The sequence below is a fragment of the Pyxicephalus adspersus genome, chromosome 1 (genome assembly GCF_032062135.1).
Source record: "Pyxicephalus adspersus chromosome 1, UCB_Pads_2.0, whole genome shotgun sequence".
Taxonomy (NCBI): Eukaryota; Metazoa; Chordata; class Amphibia; order Anura; family Pyxicephalidae; genus Pyxicephalus; species Pyxicephalus adspersus.
The window spans coordinates 169,513,678-169,540,732 of record NC_092858.1 but is presented as its reverse complement, the minus strand read 5'-3'; the positions used below and the strand labels follow the sequence as shown (position 1 = coordinate 169,540,732).

The 27,055-nt window shown below is 40.7% G+C and overlaps 1 protein-coding gene across 6 annotated transcripts in view; it reads right to left on the bottom strand.

Annotated features, from left to right (window-relative positions):
- BCL9 (BCL9 transcription coactivator) overlaps positions 1-27,055 on the bottom strand; it is a 143,486-nt gene that overhangs the window by 22,522 nt on the left and 93,909 nt on the right. For 4 of the 6 annotated variants that reach the window (XM_072398337.1, XM_072398332.1, XM_072398334.1 and 1 more), the window contains 3 exons: positions 9,136-9,216; positions 6,252-6,554; positions 1,523-1,839 (listed from right to left, as the gene is read on the bottom strand). In XM_072398337.1, coding sequence (XP_072254438.1) covers positions 1,523-1,839; positions 6,252-6,499 — 565 coding nt within the window. In that variant the 5' untranslated portion in view covers positions 6,500-6,554; positions 9,136-9,216. The remainder of the gene's footprint in view (positions 1-1,522; positions 1,840-6,251; positions 6,555-9,135; positions 9,217-27,055) is intronic. The other 2 variants (XM_072398335.1, XM_072398336.1) reach the window with 1 other exon arrangement.

Sequence of the window (27,055 nt, the reverse complement as noted above, 5' to 3'; positions counted from 1 at the left end):
GTGTCTATAAACTATTTCCCATGCACTCAAATTCCCCAGGAAACGTTAGACATCTACACTACAGTTCCACCTGTTCTTTCTAACCAAGCCACTTTTTTTCCTCCTCAGTAAAACACAGTTGGCATTGTTCCACAAATATTTTTTTTTATATCTCCAAATGCCAAGGTTTACACACATTAACCCACTGCAACCATTTGGAATTTAGTCTACAAAAGTTAAAACAGTACTGGAGGAACTCTGAGGTGTTGCTGCACCTATAAATAAGGTCCAATGTATGACCTTGTTGGTTGCATTTATCTACTGGAAACTTCAGCAATGAGATCACATTTCCATATACTTTAGACTTAAACTAATAAAAGAGGTAGTGCTATTTGACAGAAGACATGCAACACAAAAAAATAACTCCATGGCTCCTGGTGGCTTTTTGTTGCATATGTGCCATGTTGTTAAGAAAATCGCTGCTGGAGATAATGTAACTCTTGCCCATGCGCAGGGGTTATATCATCCAATGGGTGAGGCGGATAGCCGCATCCAAAGCTGGCTGCAAAGATAGCAACTTCCATGCCGTAAAGCAATTACAGGACCTGTCATTGCTGCAGGGCAACTGCACAGGGTTACAAGAGTTTAGTTCTGCTTTAATCTGGTGCTAACTCAGCAGCTACAGACAATATGGCAGACCTTTACCCTAAGGTGCATCTTTGCAGGGAACTGGCAGAGTTGCATGCCACACCGGAGGAACTACTCTCTGCAGCCACCATTGTACTTTCCAAGTGCAAGTGCTTCAGCTCACAGCAATGAAGAGTGGACATGTTGCTTCAGGGAGCTATCTTCCACTAACTTTCCGCTTATCTCCAGTTATTCAGCCTGCGATACCTCCATTCTGGCTGCCCTTATCCATTCTGGCTGTGATATCTATCTTATTGCAAATGGTGACAAACTCTCCTTTTATTTTTTACCCATGTCTAATGATTTTAGGAGACGCAGACACTTTTACTTTTAAGGTGGCCAATGATTAGACTAACTGGTTCTCGGTGTCCTTATATGCCTATCCCTAGCTATGGGATTCACAGTTGTTTCAAATACCTTATCCCTGCAGCCCCTTTAATTTCTGAGCTGTAACAACCAGCTGCTGAGGAACATGCTTGTTAAAAATACATCAACTGGTGTCATCCCAACTTCAAGATTCACTCTTAACCAGCCCCTAATCTAGGGAGCGCAACCTTTGACCCTGCTGAAATGAATTTTTTTACACATTTGTTATGGTGTCCCTTAGATTGTGAGCCCCTTTGAGGGACAGCTAGTGACATGACTATGGACTTGCAGCGCTGCGTAATATGCCGGCGCTATATAAATACTGTGTAAAAATATTTTCAGATATTTTTTATTGAAATAAACAATCTTTGGAACCTAAGAAGCACCTGCAGAACCTTTTCTAGAAGGAAGCTGCCTGCCCAAATCTTATTTTGTGGATTCTGCGTCACCTACCTTTTACATATTTTTGGCATGGAAAGCAAAGGCTTACCTTTAATTTCGGAGTCTGTAGTGGGAGTTCCTGGGTCTCTCTGGTCAAATGATTCCGCAGAGATGCTTCTTTCCCTTTTGCCTTTCCCTTTGGCTCCATTGCCGGCCCCGTTCTTAAGTCCCATGCTTCCCCCAGGACCTTGCAACGGTTTGGGGGTATGGTTGCCACTCTTTGGGTCACAAGGAGATGCTTGCGACTGGCTGGTGGAGCTCGCCTGTTTGCCCTGGCTGGAGAATTTTGCATCCAGCTGCGGGTTGCCAGATGGAGACATCACGGTAGGAGGGTGGACCATAACCTCTGGCTTGGATTTTGGGCTGCTGCAAAAGAAAACAAAAAAAAGGGACTTTACAAGTTGCTGAGTCAAATACACAACTTTAAACAACCAAATGAGTTTCTGTATTAAAAATAAATGCTTCATTTTTTTTGGTAAATCATAATCCATGAATACACAGAAAGCTAATCTCTGATGTACACTTTGATACTTGCTGCAAACAGAGGCATGTCAGTGTCAATGTGAAGATTTAAAGGGAGGTTTACATTCAGCAAGAAAGCTCTTTGAAAATAAAAAGCCTTTCATTACAGATAAATAACAAAAATTAGCAATTAATATGAAAAGAATACAAATCAGACACGTTAAAGCGGACCTATCATCACATTTTTAAGGTTATATAAAAGAGTAGCTTATCCCTTTTATATAATGGGGAGAACAAAAATGGTATTTTATTACTTTTGTTTTTACTTTTTTGGGGAGGTCCCCTCCCCTTTTGTTATTGCTGCCATGGCCCACGGTCTCCTGGTAAATTTCGGTCACATGACCCAAGAGTTTATAGCCTGCTCCTTTTGCACATGCCCAAGATCGGCCATGTGTCGTTAGTAGGCTTTCCAGTAATGTAAATTTTCAGTGCATTTTCGGGTGATGTAAAGAAGAACCCAGAAGAACGAAGATGAAGGCGCTGAACAGAAAGAAGGGAAAGAAAACCAAGACAGCGTGAGGTTCGATTTTGTGGATGGATTGAGGCCATTAGACAAGTAAAGGAAAGTAATTTTTTTAATGTGAACGTTGTAAATTCCCGGAGCATTAAAGCTTAAAAAAAATCAGTACATCTCTGCAATCCATGTCCACATATTTTATTCCTTTGAAAAAGTATTAAATTGCTGCTGACTCAGAGAAATTCAGCAAGTTACTAACCCTGCCATGTATGCACAGTGTGTATGTTTAGGGTTTTTGGGGTGTGTAGACCGAAGGAAGGGGTAACTAGGTCCTACATCTAAATCCAAAGGGCTGTGAAGGTGGAAGACTTTGTTACCTTGTTAGTAATCGATACTGGGGCCACGATTTGAAAAATACAAAACTTACTTTTGCAATCAGTTGGACTGGGTGAACTGGTTGTGCAGATTGCTGGACCTAATTGAAACATTGGGGGACTTTTTTTAAGGCATTATAAAAGTTTTTTGTCCTTTTTATTTTTGGTATACATGTATCAATTTTCATGAGACATCTGTATCTCCCTTGCTTTTAAAATGGTACATATTACATCCCTGCCTGTTCCAGCATCTGTTTAAAGCTAAGAGAGTTAACATACACTAGGGGTCTATTTATATTGCTGTGAATCTTACATTCCCCAAAACATTCCAGGTCCATGTATTTCAATGTCAGTGATTGACTCTCCACCAGGAATGGTCAGACTCCATGTTTTATAAACGGATACCTAAAACAGCTCATTGTACACTATAACAGTCCACTATTTTGCTGCAGTGGAAATAAAATACAGTGCGGGCCGCCTCTTGCACAGTTACATTTGTAGAAAATACCTGGGTCAAAAACCTGGGACACTTATTGAGGAAGATTAAAAAAAAGCCACGTGAAAAATAAAGAACACAATTCAAAAAAATCCTTTCAGAATTCTGTGCCATTGAATGATATAATGTGAAAAGTAGTTGCTCAGCATGGACTGCCCTTTGCACAGTCTTATTCTAAAGCAGAACGGTTACAGTGAATGTCCGGCATACACCCAATGCACAGCACCGGTCCCGGTCACGTGAGATCCCCTGAAGCCGTTGGGTCAATACACAAGCCTGTTTCTATGTACACAAAGAAGAGAAAACAGCGTGTTCTGCTCAGGGTAAACAGTGATATCACAAAGCTCGGCTACAAGAGGGACGCAGACGCCAAAGCATCTGTACCGTGCCTAGACTAGGTGTAAAACCAGGTAGACCTAGGGAAACCATGCACCGTCAGGGAAAATTATCAATGTTTGGGTAATAAAAGTGAATTCAGGAGGACAGTGAAAAGTATCCATGCAGTGGGTTCTCCTCGCTACTGCAAGGATTCACCTCTAGCCGAGGGCCCTCAGAGTCTGTAGGAGATGACTACAGAGGGCCAAGATTGGTAGGGAAGCAAGTGGAGGAGGCATAGGGGACTTTCATAAAGAGGGGGTCGTTTGCAGGACCCAAGGGATAAGTTATCACCTTATTCATTATCCCCTGGGGAAAACATGACCAGTTAACCTTTGCAATAGGAAGGACATTAACTAATCATAAGATGAAAAAAATTCTGGGTAGAACTGCACTTTATAACAATGCTTCATTTAAACTAGTTTAACCTTTTTTTATCACCTGTGGCCACAGAAGCTTTTGACCACAACTCTGATGAATTTGGAGGTTTGAGAACTGCACAGGTGCACATTCCTAGTCAGTGCTCAACCCAGAAATTTTTTTAAGCCAGGTGGGAAGAAATTGTAGGTGGGTGGCAGCCCCTGTATTGTGGGCAAACTCTTTAGTAAACAACCAAAAACAGCTGGGTGGGTGCTGAACAGTGCCGGGTGGTGCACCCAGTTAAAAGGGCCTGGGGAGAACCCTGCTAGTATTCCACTGCAAAGTAAATAACATTCTCACTCTACAGGGATTGTGCATAATGTTTAAAAAAGGTGCATTGTGGCCAAATTCACTTTTGGTGCTTTAGGTTGCTGTAGATTGCACAATGTTCTTTGCTTTACTAGACCATGTATCGGCAACCATTCTCAAGTTTTTCTTATGTCAATGCTGAGCAAGAGGGGCTGCCCAAAAGCTTCACTGGCCAAGTGGTTCAGGGACAAATCTACAGAACTTCATTTGCCACTCACTCAGTTCTCAACATGTATACCTTTATTTTGCAGCAAGGTTACTGCTTTAAGCCTGTCCACAGTGTTCAGAGACAACCTACCAAATACTAAGATGTGGTGGTTGCATTAGTTTAGTTTATTCAACGGTTTCTCTTTTTTTCCATCCTGCAAATACCACTCTTCCTGTGCAAGGGTGAAGATATAAGGACTGCAGATTAACCGCCCTCTCATCATCTTTGTAACAAAAGGGAGGTGTTATGTGGTGCACTAAGAAAACTTGTGTGGGTCGGATAAGACAGCATAAGATAACAAATCAGAAGGGAAATACAAAGAGTTCACTATTGGGGATGCAGGCTTTGCTGCTTGAACAGTGAAGGATCAGCCGCATACTTGGAAGTCATCAATTCCACTAAAATATTTCAGCACAAGTGCATGCAGCAAACCCTGACAGGTTCCTAGAAATACCATTGCTTCTCTCAGTGCTGATGTGTAGGAAGTGAGAGGGGGACAGATACAAAGACAGATTTGGGTACATATGCCAACACATATGCCTTAGACAGTGTTATTTATTAAATGACTAGAGCTCAGCATTTACCATTAACACATACTAGTATTTACTTATGTAATGTAATGTTCCCCAGATCTGCCCGTAGTTCTGACAATAGAATTTTTCAGGTCATTTCAAGCACTGGTGTCACTAGTATCTGAGCAATGCTACTCCTCTACCTGTGTGTACACCTACACCACATACCTATGTGATCTGCAAACAGGAAAAGAGGTGATGATTAGTTCTAAAAGAATGCCAAATTTCCTGGTCTGCAGGTGCACAGATTCATATATTTTGAAATGTTTTTCAAGATAATCTAACAGAAGAATTTAACAATTTAAAAAAAAAGTTATTTTCTTATTGTTAGAAACTCATGAAGAGTATCGTTTGCAACCCCTATTTAATGCACAGCGCTGCATAATATGTTGGTGCTATATGGCTTGTGGCATGTGTGCAGACACTGGGGGGGGGGGGAAGATTTAAAATTAGAAGTATTCTTAAGTATCAAATGTACTGATTTGACATTTAAAAATACCAAATTAATCATACTGCCACGGAGGTTAAACATGCAAGAGAGGCAATTTTTTCTGCGTACCAGCAAAAAAGTAGACCCAGGTTACACAGGAACCAGACCAACTTTTGAGCCAGCTAATGTGTAGTACAACACCTCTCAAGTGTTTAAATATGAAAATAGGAGACAGCGGGGGTCCCAGTAATTATACCTAATGAACAATCCCAGAGAAGTAGGGCCATTTTCTAAGTACAGGAAAGGGGACAAAGTATTTCCGTACTTTACCATGAAAGTGTAAGTTATCTTCCAAGATCTACTTATTTGCTATACCTCTGCCTAATGGAGTATCTTTATGTCTACCAAGGTAATCTGAAAGCCCAAATTTGGGGCCTTTTATGCTAGCAAAAAGTGATAAAGCTTTGCTGGGCAACAGGTAAACAGACACTTTCTGGCACAGATTTGCTTTGCAGATATTCAGAACACATCCACATATTTCTCCTAGAAACGATCACATCCCCCAGGTTTCTAAGAAAGTCTGGGAGAAAGCATCCCGCAGAAGAACCCGCTTACCTCTGTGTGTTTCCTGATGGAGAGTTTCGCACTTTGGGGTTACTGGAATGCATTGACAGAGATCCCGAGCTCACAGTCACAGAAGCGGTGGGGCTTGCCAGGTTCTTAGGAGGGCTGGGGGTTTTCAGATGGCTCCGTATATTTTTCTGTGAAGTGCTTTTGTCAGTGTTGTCCTTTTGCTCGTCCTTCTCCTTTTTGTTTCTCTCTCTCTTGTTGAAGTGGGCTCTCCCCTCCTGCAGTTCCAGCATTCTTCGGACATGTGGCACTCGCTGTAGAGGGAACGCTGTGCATCGCCAGGGCACACTTAGAATTTAGAAAAAGAGAAAATATAGTTTATACTTACACAGATTTGTAACGTGCAGAGGGTACAATTATAAGATAAACAACGCAATCAGTATTACTCAGACATATTATGCTGCTGTCTCATATCTAAAGACTCTCTGTGCCCAAGTAGGTTCAGTGTATACATCATCATACATTTATTAACACAGACAAAACCCCTAACCGTTATACAAGACTGATATATAAACCATCACGTATGTCAATCAGATTGCACAGGTAAATTTCACAATGGGTGTTTGTATGTCTGTGTGTCACAATATCTAATCCAATAAAAACTGAATACATTGCATGAAATCTGGATGAGATAAGCAGGAAATTATTCTGTGGTTTTTGGCAAACCATCACATTGGTGTTGTGATTGTATAATCAATTTGTATGTTGGATTAGAACAAGAAAAAAAAAAAAAAAAAAAAAAAATGCTTAAAAATTTTCCCAAAGAATAAGTGCATCGGCAAAACTTGGGAACCGGCCGATCAGAGGCCTGTGTCCTCAAACAGAAAGGAATGTGGGTGGACAATAGACAAAGGTGCATTTGTACTTTAATGTTGTGGGTGCTGAAACTACAAAAAAAAGTATAACAGAGAGGAGAATAGGACCCTTATTTCATGGCACCAGTTAACCAGGTCGCTATGTATTGGCTTAAACAACTGTTATGGTAAACAGGGTTATTGACTCCTGTGTGTTTAATATACACCTTATCCAATGTCACACGTCCGGTAGTCCTGAAAGTCTAAGTTAATCTGTAACCGAGTAAAGGAGTAATTATGTGCCACTGTGAGTCAAGCAAATGAACACAAAGCTTCCTGATGTGTATGGATTCCCTGCCCACTAGAGAAACCTGGAATATGCAGTAAACCAAAACCATTTTAATTAAATGCAAAATGTTATTACAATATTACAAAAGCATAAAGTACTTAGTATGCTTTCACAATTCTGCTTGATTCTGTTTATGGAAGGGAAGCGAGTTTCTGAGTTGGATGACAATATTGAAACAACCCGAGAAACCTCCGTATATTCTCCAAGTATAAAACCCGCTGAGCACAGCCACCACACTTCTTCCTCCCTGGACACAATGTACAACTAAAGGAAAGGTAGGTCTAATCCTTATGGAGTAGATAAGTTGCAGAAGAATTCCCTCTTTAAATGATTAGGAGGTTAGAAACTGTCCCTACCCTATAAACAAAGATGGCTGGACCTTCATGACAGGCAGGACGACCAAGTATCTCCAGGAAAGGTATACATTTTTTAAGTATTAAAATTACTTAACAGGAGATTTTAGTAGTCGGGTTTGGTTCTACCTTAAGAAGATCTCAAATCAAACAGAAATAATTGTTATACCTTTTTACTTTTCAGTAACCCCCTGGCTGTTTCTGGGTTGTTACTGATGAGTTATTACATGTTTAAATTTTTTTTTATTTTAAAAGATTTTTGTGTTTTGTTTTTTAAAGTTTATTAATAAATTTGTTAAATGTATTAAATATCAGTAAGTTATGCCTAAGAATTACAGCCTACAATGAAAAATAAATTTCCATGCAAAAAAATTGTACTGCTTTGTGCATTAAAATTGGGATGGAATTAGACCGCTAGGGAGGTTAAAGCCATGCAAGCCATGATAGGGTCCATTGGGCATCTGACAAAGTGTGTTATCCCATCAAACTGCAGGAGGCTGATGGGCACACCTGAGCCCTCTCCTGCCAGCTTGAGCTCCGCTGTACAGGAATTGCAAGATACTGACGCCAAGTATTTAAAAAAAATTGTATTTAAAAAAAAAAATGCAAACCTATGTGTAAATATGTGTTCCAAAGCTGCATTCATTTGTGTATCCTATATGCCTAGAAAGAGACCCGGACACCATTTATTTTACCAAGATTCTAGGTGCCTTTTTTGCATGATATCTACTTGTCTTGACAGCTGCTGGGTGCTACGTCTGTTATAGTACCGCCCTTTGCGCCTCCACCAGCAGCTACATAAAAGGTTATGTAAGAAGTCAAACGGGAGGGGCAAAGTACCTGGGCCAGCACAGGGGGTCAAAGGGGAGGAGCAAAGTACATGGGCCAGCACAGAGAGTATATAGCCAGCCAAATCGGTAGAGAGGATTACAATTTACAAGGAAGGTAAAAAAAAAATTGTGCCTTTTAAAGCACTTTTTTTCTGTTATCACCCACATTTTTAAGCCACGCCATCAAAAAGTCTAACAAAAGACCAACAGTTTGTTTCACATAAAATCAGCACCTCTTGGATATGCCCTAGGAGAGCTACTTGGCAATAACACCGATCGTATGTAAATATACTCTACCTAGTAATTATTTGCACTACGATTTACCAGTTCTGATTCTGAACAATTATACTTTCTCTCTCATTCTCTCTAGATCTGAAGCCTGAGGGAGTAAAAGGTTTAGACTGGTGGCTCGGTGAATTATACATCTCCATACTGGTAAACACTTCCGCTCTCTGCTCTTTCTTCTCCCCACTCCAGCTTCTCTACGTTTCTTTTCAAGCAGGTTTGTTTAATTAAGCTTGGCTAGGAATCAGCATTACTCACCAGGGCCCCTGGGGTCACGACACAGCAGTACTCATCCCGGTGGATAGTCAGTGAGGACCCTTGCAACGGAAGCTCAATTACCTGTGAAGGAGCAGAGAATCTGTTCAGCAGGGCTACAAGCACTCTCTGTACGCTAATTAATAGGAGAAATTACGCTAGCAAGAAAAAGAAAAACCTTGGATTGTTCTGAGAATCATTTAAAAGCAGAAAATTGTGAACAACCATTCCTCCTGCAAGCTAGGAGAGAACAAGGTTTGGTTCAAATCCCTCAGGGAAATTACCAGATGCCAGCACACTAAAGATCACAGATGACAAGGCATGCCGGTGACTTTGGCTAATGCCGGAGGGATGTGATACCAAATGAGTGAGCATAAAGTATATTTTTGAGGTATTTTTGGATAACGTGGGAAAGGTTTAGGTCCAAGTCAAATTTTTAATGTTATGTATCCCTGCATTATCCCTCTATTGTCACCCAGGAAGAAAATCAAGGTAAATGCAAAAATAAATTTGGCACCAGGCAGGGCTTTATTGAAGAAAGGGATAGCCAACATCCGTTCTGCAAATAGCATTCCTACCTGCCTGATAGATGGTAAAATTGACTACTGCTGCCAGGATAACCGGACACATCCCGAATTCCCCTGGGGGTTCTGGGCCTGAATGAAATCCTGAGCATGTGTTTCTTTAACCTGAGGAATCAAGATGTCCATAGGTCGGAATTATGAAGGGAAGGAAAAAGATGGCAGCACCAGTGATCGAATGAGTATATGTTGGGTCTAGTTGCCAAAAAAGTAAAATCTTTAATTAAAGAATAATTTCTAGTGGTTATTTTCTGTCTTATACGAGAATAAGGAAAAATATCTCTAAGGGATATTCTTCCCTAGCAGGACACAAGGGAAATCTCCCTAGCAGGACACAACACATTAATATTGCACTCGGGGTACTTGGCTTTTGCAGCAATATGGTTCGTGCGATATTAAGCATGGCCTTGTTGCATGGGTGAGCATCAGAAAAGGACCACCATGAAAAGTTATGCATGTGCAATGATAATATACAGCAAAGCCTTCAACACCCTGGCCCACCAACTCAAATTTACATCCAAATCACCCAGCGGTTTTCATTGGTCACATTTTATCCTATTCAATAAATGTATTTAAATGATAGGAGGTGAAGAAGATTACCCAAAGTCTACAAATACTGAAATCTTAATCTAATATTATTTAATAAAATAAAATAACATTCTAATTCCATTGCAGAGAACATTGAGCTGATCACCACCCCAGGGTACCTTACAACTGTCAGACACATACTTGGCCCAAATGTTGGGTAGAAGCCAACCATACGACTGGTATATATTTTTCAGTGTGGACGGAAGCCAAAGCAGCGAGAGGAAACCCAGACAAACAAGAGAATAACGTGCGGATAGCATCCCTGGTGGGAACTGAACCTGAGACCTCAGCAATGTGAGGCTATGGTGCTAACCACTAAGCCACCAGGTGTTTATTACTGCCAAAACCTACAGCTTCATGAATTAAAAAAAATAAGATTCTTGTGCAATAAGAAGAGAGATGGCTGCAGCCAGATGGATAGCAATCAGGCAGGTCAGAATACCTATAGAAGAGACATCGCCTGTCCCCTTTCTGCAATATTAACTTGAGTGATGCTAAAGTGGAAACTTAATTCTACTTTAAAGTTGCTAAAAACAAATTTTCATTAGAATTTTCTTCGAAGTTCCTTGAAGTCATGGAAACAAACACAATTCTTAAAGGTCAGCACAGAGCATGAGTTATGTTTCTGCATCCCCTGCACCGTCCTTGGATTAAAAGCACAAAGTCTAACTAGAAATTGCCCCTTTATTCCTAAAAAAAACACTTAAAGTACAGAAAACTACCAGGTGATCTGCCAGAAATCCAGTGATCTTTTATAAGTTCTTGTTTGAGAGAACAAGGTGATTTGAAGATAGTGTGTGGCAATTCCCCCACCTCCTAGATTGTAAGCTCTTTGGGGCAGGGTCCTCTTCTCCTCCTGTGTCACCATTTGTCATTTGCAAGCCCCATTTAATGTACAGCGCTAGGTAAAATGTTGGCGCTATATAAATCTGGTTTATTACTAATATTTAGTAAAACTTATTTGATGCACTGAATAAACAAGGGAGTTATCAGTTCTGCACAGTTCCTATCTTCTGGACTACTCTCCATGATGTACAGAAAACTTGTACTGCAGTCCAGCAAGAAAAAAGTAAGCAGGGATGACAACACTCTTTAGAATTTCCTTGCAGTGTTGTCAGCTCAAACAAGTTAATTAATAATAAACAGGTTTTATATAGCTCCAACATATTACCCAGCACTGTACATTACATAGGGGTTGCAAATGACAGACAGATACAGACAGTGACACAGAAGGAGGAGGGGACCTCACCCAGAAGAGCTTACAATCTAGGAGATGGGAGAAGTATCAAACAATAGGAGGGGAGAGTTTGGAGTTTACTAGCAGATCAATTTTTTTTCCTACCTATAGCATCTTCAAAGAAACAAAACATGTGCACGAGAAATTATAGCAGCCTTTATCAACCCTTCAGGTCCTCAGGAAACCCCTGCTATATCTATAGCTCACAGTATATTAGTGTGGTGGTCAGTAGGAAGAATGCCTCATATTGCAGCACAGTGGGAAGAATGTCACCCTTACAGATAGCCAAATGACTATCAATGGCAACTGACCTGAAAAAAACAAACGGCTTATTGCTCGCCCTTTTACAAACAGGCCCCCTTCAATTCTTAAAAAAAAAAAAAAAAACGATACGAGCATCACGAGAGAGAATCTGAATGGAATTTGAGACCCGCCGATATATAATTAATCATGGAAGACTTGTTAATGAAGATGCACTTTGCAGAGTCAGCCACAATTCAAGAAACACAATGTCTCCTCAGCAAGGAGATAGTAAAACACCAGAGTCACAGCTTCTAGAATGACACATCAATCTCATTTCACACACAATATAACACATTACTTTAAAAAAAAAACAGACGCTTCGAGGATTAGCAATCGCAATGTAGGAAGCCGACCGCCAACGCTTTTCTATGCCTGCCTTTGCTTTTTTTTTTTTTTTTATATATTACGATTCCAGTACAGTCGAAAAAATTTCTGATTTTAGCAGGTGAAATAAATTTGGGCATCAAAAAAAACACAGAGTGTTTTCAAAGTCTGGTGAGAAGATAAACAGATGATACTGCAGGTCGTGCAAAATACTCCGACTGACCACGCAATGCTAATATTTGTGGTGCAAATTATTTCCACTTTGTAACAACCGAATGACAAATCCTTAGATATGAGGATTGCATTATTTTCTCTTTATTGTCGATTCTGTCCTTAGGCCACATCTCCTATGCCTGTGACTGGGAACCCAGGAAGGACTACAGCACATTCCCTCTATAATACAGAATAGAAATGGTTTTTAGTAACCTGGGCAGGGCTAATAAGACACTGGCAACGTGTGTTGACAGCTCAATGGATCTCCAACAGGATCAACAGGTTTTTTTATACGCTTATCAAACAAAACACTTTCAGTGGTGAATTTAACAAAGTAAAACAAAAGTAGGTAATGCTTAGTGTTTACATTAACTTGATTGTTGGTTGGTTTCTCTAGTCTTAAGAGCATCATTTTTCTGCAACGCAAATATTAATGCACAGCTTGAATCTGCAGATGTATAACGGTTATTATTGACACTTTCATAGTTAAGGTTTTTTTTTGTTCGATACGGCATGGAGCTAGCAGTAGCGTGTTTGTTTTGCAGCATAGTTATTCCCAAACAGCTAGCTAATGGGGTTCCAGAATCAGTGTGGGATGAATGGTTAAGTTTCAGATTTGTCTGGATTAGTGGTTTGTTGACTTGCATGGAATAGGGTACCTCAAGTCTTTCCTTGACATGACCATGGGGCAATGCATTCTGTATAAGCAATGCTACAATGCTTCAAGGTTAGGCACTAGGCCTAGATCAGGAGTGTCAAACTCAAATACAGAGAGGGCTGAAATTAAAAACTTAGACCAAGTCGGGGGCCAAACGTGAAATTCATTGAAAAAATTGAGGAAGTTTACCGCTTCATCCATTACTAACAAAATAAAACCCCATCTACACACACTTTAGGGTTGAAAAGACTAATTTCTATTTATCTATGCAGACTGTGTGTTGTTCATCCTCTCACATCACAAGTTTGTCTGACACCAAATATTACACTATCCAATCTCTAATTGGGTGAAACAAACACAATGCCCCAGGTAGTCAGGCACCATGTGATCATTGCCTAGGCTTTGTGTCACATGATGGGTGTACAAGAATAATGTCTATGTATTGCATGTATTGAAAATGATGATGTGAAGTGGAAACGTGGGCAGGCGGTTACCCCATGTGTGTTGTAGTTCTTCTCACCAGCCCCTACCTAATGACTGCGACATAGGGGTCAGCAGACAGAACCAAAAAGCCAGGCAGGGTAACTGGGCGTCCAACACAACAGGAAGCATTCGATGTCAAAGATCCTGATGAAGTCATGAGAACTCAACAGCTGCTGCACAGGAAAGTTAGAAGTTGCCTTTTGCAGAAAAACTTCTTCAAGTGTCAGAATCTCTTTCAGCAGTTCGAGTAAACTCAGTAGCCGATTTACCTCGATTCTAGAGGCTCTGCAAATCTTTACATTAGGCTTGCAGAAAATTGAAAATCAAACAATTGCAAGCCCTGCGCAATGCACAAAGTTTAAAGTGTATGCAAAGCCCTACCCCTAATAGTGAGAAGGGGTTAGAGAATTCATTTTTAGCAGAGGGTGCAAGCTAATTGTTACATTGTGGCAAGCATGGGGGGGAAAGCTGGCACACCAAAATAAACACCCAATGTTTTAGTGAAGTATCAATATGCAGAAAATGTAAGCCTGTGAGACTGAGAAAAAGTGCAGCATTTCCCTGAAACCTTTACAAAAATGTACTTTTGTTTTTACTTTTCCCTTTTTAGATTTGGATAGTGAATGGTGTTCCTTCCACATATCATTAAAAAAAAAAAAAAAAAACATCACGCAGTGAATGTAAACCCAACGAATACTCAAACACTCTCAAAACAGAGACGAAGAAAAGACGTGGAAGCAGGAAATGCAGACATCACTAAGCTCTGCTAATGACATGTAATTTGCCCTGTCCGGTCATGCTGAAAATCCAAGAACGCTGGAGATACCCAACAGATCGTAAAACTTGTGCAGGTATGCTACCGGTGAGGAAAAATTTAGTTATTCCCCAAGCCATAGTAATTCTTAGATTCCACATGAATGTCAAGCCGGCATTACTATTTTCTAAGCTCGGAGATGTATTAAAAGGGAACTTTAGTGCAAGCCCCGAATCTCAGGTCAGAAAAGGTTTTCAGAGTTCAGCAGATAAGGGATTGTACTAGAAAAGCCTAAAGACCTCTTTGAAAAGGTTGCCTAAAAAAGCTGTAAAAAATACCCATGGGGGGAAAGGATAATATATTTACCTTTCCCTAGAATTGCATAGGCAAGGGTGACATCACCGTTCTTAGGCCAGAATTTTGAGTAACCCAAATTTCTAGTCATGCACCAAGCTGCAGTATCTTTTTATTACACAGTATTTATATAGCACTGACATATTAAGCAGCGCTGTACAAATCCATAGTCATGTCCCTCAAAGACGCTCACAATCTAATTTTCCTACCATAGTCATATGTCTTTAATACAGTCTTTGGACAGTTTTGAGAGGAAGCCTAACTATGTTTTTGGATTGTGGGAGGAAACCCACGCAAACACAGGGAGAGCAAACTCCATGGCTGAGATTCGAACCTGGGACCCAGCGCTGCATAGGCCAGAGTGTTAACCACTGAGCCACCATGCTGCCCATCTTTACAGGAAATTTGGGCTGCTTGGCATACTTCAGGATGAGGTCAGTAAAAGGAGGACATCAGTCACTGCATTTTACAAATTGGGGAAAGGAGAGTATAAGAACCACCCACAACCCCAAAGGTACCTTTACCCAGTGTTTAAATGTGGTGATAGAACATTAAGTTCTTCAAGGAACCCCTGCTATAATCCCTATTATCATTAATATTAAACAAGATTTATATAGCACCAAGTAATTACGCAGAGCTATACATTAAATAGGGATATCCACAGCTCACGGTACATCAACATACTGGTCAGTAGGAAGATCTGCAAAGACATGAAACACATTTCTCCCATTAGATATACGTATGCAAAGACATGTTTGAAGAAATGCGCAGTGCAGGCGACAAATCTGCTTTAAAACTCAACAAAGCAAAAAAATAAAACAAAAGACATGCCATACTGTATACAGCATATCATGTAATGACATGTCCTCACTTCAGAACCAGAACGTTTCACATACACAGAGACTAAATAGCTACTCCGGGGTAATCTTGGTGGGTTGAAAAGCTTTAAAAGATAGACCAGAGCGAACCACAAAACCATAATATGCCAGATTTATTCTATTCCACAAAGACAAACACTCAGAGCTAATCATTCCTGACCACCAGCAAGACGAGTACATTTTACAGAGTTAATGAATTTGTCCCAACGTTCATGTTATGTAATAGGAAGCAATTCTGACATTCACACAGACGCCTTGGAGACTCAAAATGGCTATTGGCTTTAGAGAGACGTCTTCCACGTATGTAACGTTTCAGATTGTAATATCTTCAGAATTTCCCATAAACTTTTACACTCTCCACACGGCAACAATTGTACAACTGAACTTTGTTGCAGGTAAAAAAAAAAAAGCACCTTTTCCCCCTCAATCTCAAAGCAGAACTACTAAAAAGTTGCAAGCAGGCAGGTTTGTTCATTGAAAAAAAAAAAGCAAAGTCCCTTCTGCAATATAAACTAACCGATTGCAATTCTTTAATAGATTGTAAGCTCTTTGGGGCAGGGTCCTCTCCTCCTGTGTCACTGTCTGTATCTGTCATTTGCGACCCATATTTAATGTACAGCACTACGTAATATGTTGGCGCTATATAAATCCTGTTTAATAATAAATGATAAAACTCACATGCTCGGCCATGAGCGGCACCACCCTCACCCAGACCTGGATCTTTTGGTCATGCTGGATGCTGGAGTATGCTGGAACTTATTATTAATATTACACAGTATTTATATAGCACCATTATATTACGTAGCGTTGTACAAAGTCCATAGTCATGTCACTAACAAAGGGGCTCACAATCAAATGTCCCTACCATAGTCATATGTCATTAACGTAGTCTAAGGTCAGTTTTTTTTAGGGGGAAGCCAATAAACCTAACTGCATGTTTTTTTGGGATTCTGGAGGAAACGCATGCAGACACGGGGAGAACTTGCAAACTCCATATAGAAAGTGTCCTGGTCGAGATTGGAACCTGGGACCCAGCGCTGCAAAAGCCAGAGTGCTAACCACTGAGCCACCGTGCTGCCCGTCATATGCCAATCTGCACATGCGCACAGATTTTGAACAGGCCATTTTTTTTTATTGCAGAACAGACATCACTGGCATTTTCTGCAATAATGAACCTGTCTGCTTACAATTTGTTCTAATGTATGATAATTTTATCTGCGGTACGTGAAAATGTCTGGAAATCCGTACATGAGGATTTTACAGGCTTTCCAGAGGTTTGTCAGCCAATTACTGCACACATTTAAACCCTACATTCAGGTGAAGAATCTCCACAATACACATTTATCTGTTCTTACCACCGGTAAGTTGCAAGTTTTATTTATGCGCAGATAACTCTCACCAGTATGATCAGAGAGATCGGTTAATTCCAAATTGTAGCTTAGTTGTGGAGACAGATAAGAACCCCTCATATCCCAGCACACTACTACATAGAAAAGCTATGTTAAGTATAGCATTGTGACCTAAATCTTTGTATACACATCGGGTGGTTATCCTCCTAGACAAACGGTCATGCTTATCTCGAATGAGAATCGGACATGTGTACAGCGGTCACCTGAAGTCATTCATGGATCATCACTCCGGATCAATGAATGATCGGCAGTGGTCACATATGCACAAACACATATTTTTAGCTAAACAAAATTGCCTAATTTGCATATGCTTACTTAAAACCCCCACAAAGATGTCACCAGGATAGAAGAAAAAAATGGTGGGAGATTTTTAACTTTAAAACAAGAAAAGTGCTTTAATTCCACCCCAATATGACAGCCAACTGACAGCAATCCCTATTGCTTCTGACAGTTCTAAAGCTCAATATCCTCAGAGAAAACTTGTTAAAAAAATTTAAATAAAAAAAATTTGTTGTTAGAAAGCTAATGACATATCAACGATCGTTAACGAATATTTTGAACGTTAATATAGTGCACGATTCTGTACATGCTGTAACGATACGATCGTTCAAATATAATCCACCAATATTGTACACACATCAGATACAATAGTTTAAATGATGCAGAAAGTTATGTGTACCAGAGAAAGTGTACCATAGAACCATACACCATCTCTAGACGACTGTACACACAACACGATCGTCGCCCAAACGGATCGGCCAGGACGGTCGTTTGGCTTCCAGCGACATCTGCGTCATTAACAAAAAAAAGTGCACAAAGATTCTCGAATGATCAGTCGATAAATGTTTTTTTACAAAGACAAGTATTGCACGTGTGTACGTAGCCTAACCTTTGCTATAAACATCGGAAGCACCAGAAATAAAAAATGCAGGAACGTCTCTCACCAACATTCTCAGGGAGACTTCTATCTAAAGTACCCAGTTACCTAAATTAAATTTTGCACAGAAGTACCATCAATCCATATTGCCAAAAATATTCAGGTTTTAAAAATGTACACATGCAATGTAGCCAGAAAATAAAGCAGCAATCTTTCCAGCCATAGGAGATGCACTTAAACATATTTTAGGCAATTAATAATCTATTGAAAGGCTAGAAAAAATTGAATTTGTCCAACACTACACCGAAAAAGAAAACCTCTGCATCCCTGTTTAGTGTAACAGCTCAATGTATTTTAAAGAGAGAATAAAAGCATCCCTTGGACACCAACAATGATAAGTTGCAAATTAGTGAATACCACAGGTATAGTTCACAAGTTTGATTTAAAGTTTTAAAACAAAAACAGATATGAAAATAAATCCAGGCTGTCCTGGTTATTCCTTTCATCCATGTTTGATATGTTTTACCTAAAACAGCATGCAGGTCTAAAAACCTGCTGGCCTGACAACACATGCAAACTGTTACTTCCTGGCTATTAGTTTAAACAGGACATGACCTATGGAAGTGGTGACCAAAACAAGGCAAGCTGGAAGAAACATAACTAGTCACTGCCTGCAGGGATCCTGACCGCCTTGTGTTGTCTGTATCGAGGTGGTCATCTCATTGGATGAATCCTGAGAGAATAATTAAGCAGCAGCAAAGGGGGTAGAGCAAGCAGAAACCGACAAACTTGTCCTGCAACTTCCTCCGCAGCACGGTAATGACTTCAAATCTCACTTTTCTTGAGACTAGAAGAAGTCAGGGGTAAGGAAGCTTTAGGACGCCTCATTACAGATATGCCGCTGACGACACAAGCTAATGAAATTCTACAGCTTTTTAGGAAAGCAATGGGTGGATACTGCTTGGATAATGTTAACGTTTGTTGATGTTACCATTAAGGATCTTCAGGTTTTCCTTAATTCTTGTAAGGTAAGTAAAACCAGAAACCTTATGGCAAGCTCTGTCACTTGAATTTGTCAACCCCCTGGAACAAAGAGAGGACTTGACACATCCAGGCCTTTCATATGTAAAAACACATTAAATTTGGACCTGGAAATTATGCAAAGAAGGAGTTGACCTTGTTTGACTGCATACCTGTGCCAGATCGACAATTTAGAGAGTGTCGAAATCTTAGTATCAGCCTGACAAGCAAATTGCCAACATTTATAAAAAGGTCAGCAATGACAATATCCATTTTTCTCTCAAGATTTTGTATAAAGATTGTAAGGTTATAGGGGCAGGGTCCTCTCCTCCTCCTGTGTCACTGTCCATATTTGTCATTTGCAAACCCTATTTAATGTACAGCTCTGCATAGTATGTTGGCGCCAAATAAATCCTGTTTATTAATAATAAAAAGATAGTTAGTATTGTATTGGCTGTTGCTTTGATAAAGGAATCTCCCTGCTTTAATTCCCGCTATTGTTCCAATCCAGCTGGAAGGTTTTGATGTTTGAACCCTCCCATTTGTTTCAGTCACGTCTCTTACATTGTTGGCCATTAAGAAGAATGTCACCCTCACAAATATCCAAAAAGGCCACCTAAGCTAACCCAAGAGGTACTAATATGCTAATTGCTGAAGGAACCTCTAGCAACATCTACAGTAACTCTAGGGTTTACATATTTCTGCTGTATGGATTATGGACATTAACCTTCTGGGCTGTTCATTTCTGTCCGGATTTATAGGTCCAAAATAAGTCCGGATTTATAGGTACATTGTTTTTCATGATTTTACAGTATAATATATTAGTATGAGCATAATAAAGTTTGAAACACAAAATCATGTAAAAAAAATAAATTAAAAAATAAATACATTTAATAAACTGACATGATTTTGTATTTCAACTTCACTATACTGTAAAATAAATTTTAATGAAAGTCATTGCAATAGTTTTAGTCATAGAAATTCATTGTACTGCATTGATTATTTGTTATTTTGTACCCAATGCAACACAAAATTTGAAATTCCCGCCACACCCCTAGCGGCATCCGTACCAGCCGGCGTCACCAGGAACTCCCGGGGAACGTCAGCGCATTCCCTGGGGGACAGATCGAGGAAGAGGCCAGAGAATGGCAGGACCCTGGAGGACGCCGATGGGACCAGTTTTTTTTTTTACTTTTTTATCGAGCAGAAGTGTGACTCAGGGGTTACCATTTTCAGCAGGTTTTTTTCACCTCGAGTCTTACTCGGGCTTACCGCCAGGGAGGTTAAGTTGGCCAGAGATAGTCAAAAAAGAAAAAACCTTCAAAGAACAAAAAGAAGGAAACCATCTGCTCTCAAAGCGCCAATCTTGATACGCCTCAATACACAGATCCTTTCCCTTAAACCAACAAGCAGGACAACCATTCTGTTCCATAAATAGCCGGAGCCCCCAATCGGTGATAACTAGATTATATTGGGATAATCACTGGTTACCCTCTGGCCATTATTGACCACCTAGCTGACAAGTTTCAGGAGGCCCATCAATGGAACAAGATTATTTGAATACCTATGCACCCAAACATGCTAAACCTTGATATAACTGCACAAAAAATTGAATTTAAATGGCCTGACTTTCACAGCTCAAAGCTGGAAGAAACCTTTGCTCTAAATTGGTTTGTTTGGTGGTTTTCTTCTATAGCCGGACCACACCGAGCTTTGGATATTGAGCTGTCAGATAAATGAACTGTCCCAGCTGTTCAACTGCTTCCCATCATCCCATCATTCCCATGCTCTTCCAAGAGGGTTACGGGTGCCACCAGGGGGAGCGCTGTCCATAAATGAGCAACCGCAAGGCATTTGTTCTGACAAAACTTTATTTCTCCTAGGATAGGGGTGTCAAACTCAAATACACTGTGGGCCAACATTGATCTTTATTGAAAAAATATATAAAATTGAGGAAGGTTGCTAATAAATGTCAACAGAGGCGGGGACGCTTGTGGGCCCTGATTGATGTGCCAGCAGAGCATTCTGGGATTTGTAGTATTAGTAGTGCATGCGCTGTCTAGCAGCGGGCCAGCTCTAGTAGAAGTTTGCTTCTGTTTTCTTGAGGGACAAATATAATTACAGTGCGGGCCAGAATTGAGTTTGACACCCCTGTCTTAGGACGCCATGCCCACTGGAGTTCTTTGCAAAACTGTGGCAGGTTGGATCCAGAAAACAAAATTCTAGTGGACATCTCAATCCACTGACATCTACCCAAAATTGAAATGTCAAGTCTGCACTTGTTTGGCCTAAACAAACATCTCTGCAAAGCTGGACATACACTGGCAATTATCCAGGAATTAGGGCTAGGCAAATACACAAAGCAAGCTGTAGAAACGGGCCATTCAATAGCTCAGTAAGCATTTACCCCTACTGAAAGCCTTTACTAACCTTTCTCCACATTTGCAAACCTTCACCTTCTCACCTGAAAAAGTTTTTGAGTGTATTTAGATATCAGGTAGAAAGGAATACTCACCAACGTCTTATTCAGTCGAGAAGAGTTTAGTTTATCATTGTTTTCAGAGCAGCAATATATCACCCTGTCAACATACATTTTTCCCCATTTGAGTCATCTGAATGGTGTGGTTCAACACACTCAAAATGCATATGTGAGTTGACCGTTTCTAAAAGTTAGAAAAACAGTCCAGCTGAGAAATTTGAGGCACGCTGCAACAACTGTGTCAAAAAAAGCCAGAAGACACAAAGTGTAACTTTACTGTGGTATTGAGGATTCCTAGAGGAAGAGCACCTATCACTGCACCCATTGTATAGCACACAAGATGCTCATTATGGCACCAATGCTACGGTACAAACAGCCCTACCACCAAATGCAAATGGAAGCTTCACTACACTTTCCAAAGAAGCAAAAAAATATAGTCTTTAACTAAACTAAAGTCTCACTTTGCGATCAGGCAAGTCATTATTGCAGAAAAGGACAGGCAATGTTGAGCTGAGCATGCAAAGTAAACAGTAAATCCCCAAAACACAGACTCTGCAGCCATCTTTCTCTATAGAAGTCTAATCTTTACCAAAGAATTCCCAGGAAGGGGAAAGAAAGTACACAATCCATAGGTTCAATCGCATCCAAAGCCAAATTTATTCCCACTTAGGAAAGAGTTACTTGTGGAGTTAAAGTTTATCTAAGAAAATTCACTTTCTCTGTTATAACCATTGTTTCCAGGATAATGTAAAATAAAAAAAAATAAAAAAGTGTGAGTTTTCAGTAAATCAGAGGTAATCCTTTCAATGTGACAACTTGGTTACAATGGAGGGAAGATTTCCCTTACTTTCTGTTTCATTCCAAGACAAAAAGTGAAGGGAAAACTCCTTAATGGAAAACAGAAAAGAGCACAATTATTATTATTAAACAGTATTTATATAGCACCAACATATTACATAGCGCTGTACATTAAATAAGGGTAGAAAATGACAGACAGATAGGCATTGACACAGAAGGAGGAGAGGACCCTGCTATACCAATTAAATTAATATTGGCATTAGACATATTTTAAGATTCTTAAGAAACAAGCACATTTAAACCCAAAGATTCCTCACATCCTATACAAATCACATTATTGCTAGGAACCTCCTGGAGGAATCAACTGAAAATTAGACGTGGACAGATACGAGGACAGATTGAATTCATTTAACTATACTCATGTTATGCTGTTCATGAACTGCATAGAAAAATCTGGAAAGCAACAATAATATAATAGCTAGTAATGTTTTTTAAATCATGAACTGCAAAAATGAATAAATAAAACCAGAAATCTAGGAAAGATTCATTAAAGTGCTTATAAATCACAAATGCCAACCTTACTATTCCCTTTTGTTAGTGTTTTATAATACTCCTTTGCCTATCCTATCCAGGCATTACCACACCATATCTTACCCCTCATCTGTATCTTACCCCACTCATCTGAACCCAGATCTCTTGTTGCCCACCACACACCGCAGTTCCAAACGCTACATACACACGTGCAATATTTAACAGCTAACGTCTGATCGTCCGATAAAAGAGTGAACAAGGAATGTCGCTGGAAACAAACGACCGCCCCAGCGGATCTGATTGGGCGACGATCGTTCGCCATCTATTTTATGTACGGTCGTTCAGGGAATGTGGATTGTTCTGCGATACACTTTCTCCTGTACATGTCACTTCCTGCATCCTTCAAACAATCGTATCTAGTGTGTGTACAATATTGGTGGATTATATTTGAATGTTCTGCGTTTGATCGTTTCAGCATGTACAGAATTGTGCACAATAGGATATACGTTCAAAATATTTGTGAATAATCGTTCGTTTTCTAACAACAAATATTGCATTATAGTGTTTACCTAGCCAAAGTCACTCCAACTTTCTTTTCTCATACTCCATTCTACTCTTTTGCACTAGGTTTACAACCATTTGTTTTGTTTTAGTCCAACATATATTTATTTCCAGTAGGGCCAAGATCCCTTCTCCATCCATACTACAGCCCTATCAACCAATGCCCATACCCAAAAAACTCCTCATACATTTTCCTCCATCGTATAACAAACGGCTCCCAACTTTGCACCATCCAAGAGCTCCACTGACATTGCATCTCTTGTTGGGGTTGAAACAAGACCAAGATCTCTCCTTACTTTCAGCACCATTGTTTGCTGACACACAAAATCCAATGAATCCAATGAATCCTTCATTGCAGGATATCTGAACACATCTCCCCCCCATCTCTTTACTTCTTCATACCCCAGTCAAGTCCATACATGAAGTTGTCACCACCCAGATCTTTGCTACATACTCAACACCGACTTTCTTCTAGAAATCTTTACACCAAAGCCGGACCTTCATGTAAATATTTTGCGGTACAAGTCACTAACACTATACATGCTACAGCATATCCAACAGAAGACACAAAGTCTTCTATCTGGGACTAATAAAGAACACCAAATGCTTATACGTACAAAAAGCAGGTTCATCTCTCCCAATCTGGTTCTGGATCCATACAATAAAGATGTAACTATCCAACTTGGCATTCTCCCCGGCACTTTTAGCAGGGCGCACCACCCGGTATTTTCTAGTAACCACCCGCCTGTTTATTGAAGAGTTGGGTCACAATACAGGGGATGCCACCTGCCTACAAATTCTTCCCACCGAGCATAAAAAAAATTCTGGGTTGAACACTGTACCAAGACCGCTCCACCATGGACACAACAGCTCACATTCTGTCCCACGTGCTCCTATGTCCTCCCGGTACCTCCATATGCAAGGACCTTTCATTGCCCTGATACAAAATAAGACAACATGCCTTATGCTTCAAAAGCAATGTCCTAGCTTTCACTGCTCTCCACTTATCACAATCCCTAATTCCTGTCACGTATAGATAGGTCCCTATGCTTCTCTCATATACCATGGTGTTGTAAAAGCTGTCTATTTATTTTCTCCACAAGTTCTCGCACTCATTTCCATTGTAATACAGAAAACTTTCTAATGTTTTCCATGCACCAGAATCACTTTGTCTACCATATACAGTCACGTGGAAAAATATATATAGCCCATGGAAATTATTATTTTTATTAAACAATATATAGTGCCAACATATTACGCAGCGCTGTACATTAGGTAGGGGTTGGAAATGACAGATACAAATAGTGACACAGGAAGTGGAGGGGACCCTGTCTTGAAGAATTTACAATCTAAGAGGATTATTACTTTTTCAATAATCCAACAGTCATAATGGTTTACTGTGAACAGTTATGTACACGCTTGGGGCCAAAAACTTTGTATGACTTCTCACCAGCCTCTGCTCTACTGATCTGATCAGATTTTGAACTAATTGGAAAGCTGCTTCAGTTACTGCGTTTGCAAATTTCTTTCCCTAAACTAAAAATTTCATATAACAAATGCAATGTAAATCTGGGATTTACCTAGACCAGTCCCTACACATTTCTCATTTTTGAACTATTCTTTGCTCAATTTGCTCGTGTGCTAAAAGTTCCACTTCAGCTTTTAGACAGATGGCCCAATATGCCAAACGTGATGCAGAATACTGAGGTCGATTAATGCAAGCTGCCCAGACCCTGATACAGCAAAGTAACCACGGACCGTAACATTTTCATCACCATGCTTCACAGATGGTATGCGGTTTTATTCTAAGTCTATACTAATGATGGACGCACAACTATATTTGGGTCATCATTGTTGCAGAAGCCCTTATCTTTGCCTATATGATTCATGGCAACCTGTAGTTATGTTCTGTTATTTTAGGACAAAAAAAGGGCTTTTCCCTGGCACACCTTGCATACAGTTATGGTGCAATCCTTCTAATTTTAGATGTGCACTTTGACTATTCCATGAGTTACCTGCAGATCATGCAACATAATTTTGGAGTTCTTAGAAATGTCAGATACTTTTCAGCACTTGGCATGAGCCAGCCAGACCTGGACAAATAACAGTCACTGGAAATCAAAGCCACTTTATATTTTGGTTCTTTGTGATTGTATTTACACAATTTGGAGGGCCTTCTACTTCCATTAGACGTCTGGGCATCTACAACCTTCTGAGGAGTTCTTTTCATCTTGGCACCACAACACATCAATAGCAAACAACACCAGACCCCGGATATTAGAAGTTTCCATAAGAGATTCCTTCTAGCACCTAATCTGAAACACCGGATTGTAATTTCATTGATTTGAAGTGGTGGTAGTGTAGGGTGCAATTATTTTTGTAAATTTGGAGTATGAGAAAGAATAAACAATGTCAATTTTATCTCATTCATCTTCATGTGCCTATGCCAGGTTCTCTGTGACCACATCAGGTTCTCACTCTCTATAACAAAGAAATGTTCCCATGCCAGGTTCTTCTCCAGATCTACCCTGACCTCTTTCCCACACACAGGAGATATTCCCGATCTTGGTCCCTACACATGCAAAATATCCCTATGACAAGTATACTCTGCCCACGACAAGCTAGGTCCGCTTTGTTCTGGCAGAAAAGATTTGACAGTAAGTCGAGACCCCTTTGCAAACCACAAAGATAATTTGTGCCATGCCAAGGTCTTTCTGTACCCTAAAGAAGTCTTCTGACCCTACTATACTGTATTTGTCCCTATGGCATGACCCCTCAGGCCACCACACACCATATGTCCCCACCTTAATGCACATCTACTACAAAGGTATTATATCACTATTTTGGGTTTCCTTTGTACCCCACTGATGTAAATATCAAGCATCTGGCTTCCCCCCCGAAAAAAGAATATTTTCCAATGTGCCGCACTGTAAAATTGAACCTAAACCAGGGCCCCCTTGGCAGCACATTGGTGATATGTCCCTACGTCAGGTCCACACATCAAAGAAAAGTTCCAATATCAGGTACCCTCAGTGCCCGCACAAGGCATCTGTCTCCATACCTAAACCCCACACATGAGAGGTAAATCCCAGAGCCCGGGTCCATTACACAAAGATATGTCCTTATACCCAAAGCTTATACCACACAGGGCCCAACATAAAGGAGATATCTCACTATGCCCGGTCCGCTCACACAAGGGCTATTTCCCAATGTCAAGTCTCCTCTGTCCCACACTATGGACATCTGTCCCTAATCCCGATGCTTAACACAGGAGCTATATTCCTATACCCGGTCCCCACACACGGGGGTAAGCCCCTCATTTCCTTCCCCATGCCCACGCACAGGAGCCACCCCCTCCCCCCGGTACAGGAGATATTTCCCCATGCCAAGTCCCCTCACACTGCAGCTATGTCCATATGGATAGTCCCCCTAGTCCCTATCCCATTGACCCCACACACACAGGGGCTACATCCCTTATCCCAGGGATCCCCCCAGAGCCCTAACCCAGGGTGCCCCTCAGACCCCTAACCCAGGGTGCCCCCCAGACCCCTAACCCAGGGTGCCCCCCAGACCCCTAACCCAGGGTGCCCCCCAGACCCCTAACCCAGGGTGCCCCCCAGACCCCTAACCCAGGGTGTCCCCCTCACTCGCTTATCCCAGGGTCCCCCCAAGTCTCTATCCCAGGGTCCCCCTCACTCCCTTATCCCAGGGTACCCCCCAGTTCCTTATCCCAGGGTACCCCCCCAGTTCCTTATCCCAGGGTACCCCCCAGTTCCTTATCCCAGGGGTACACCCCCAGTTCCTTATCCCAGGGTACACCCCCAGTTCCTTATCCCAGGGTACCCCCCCAGTCCCTTATCCCAGGGTACCCCCCC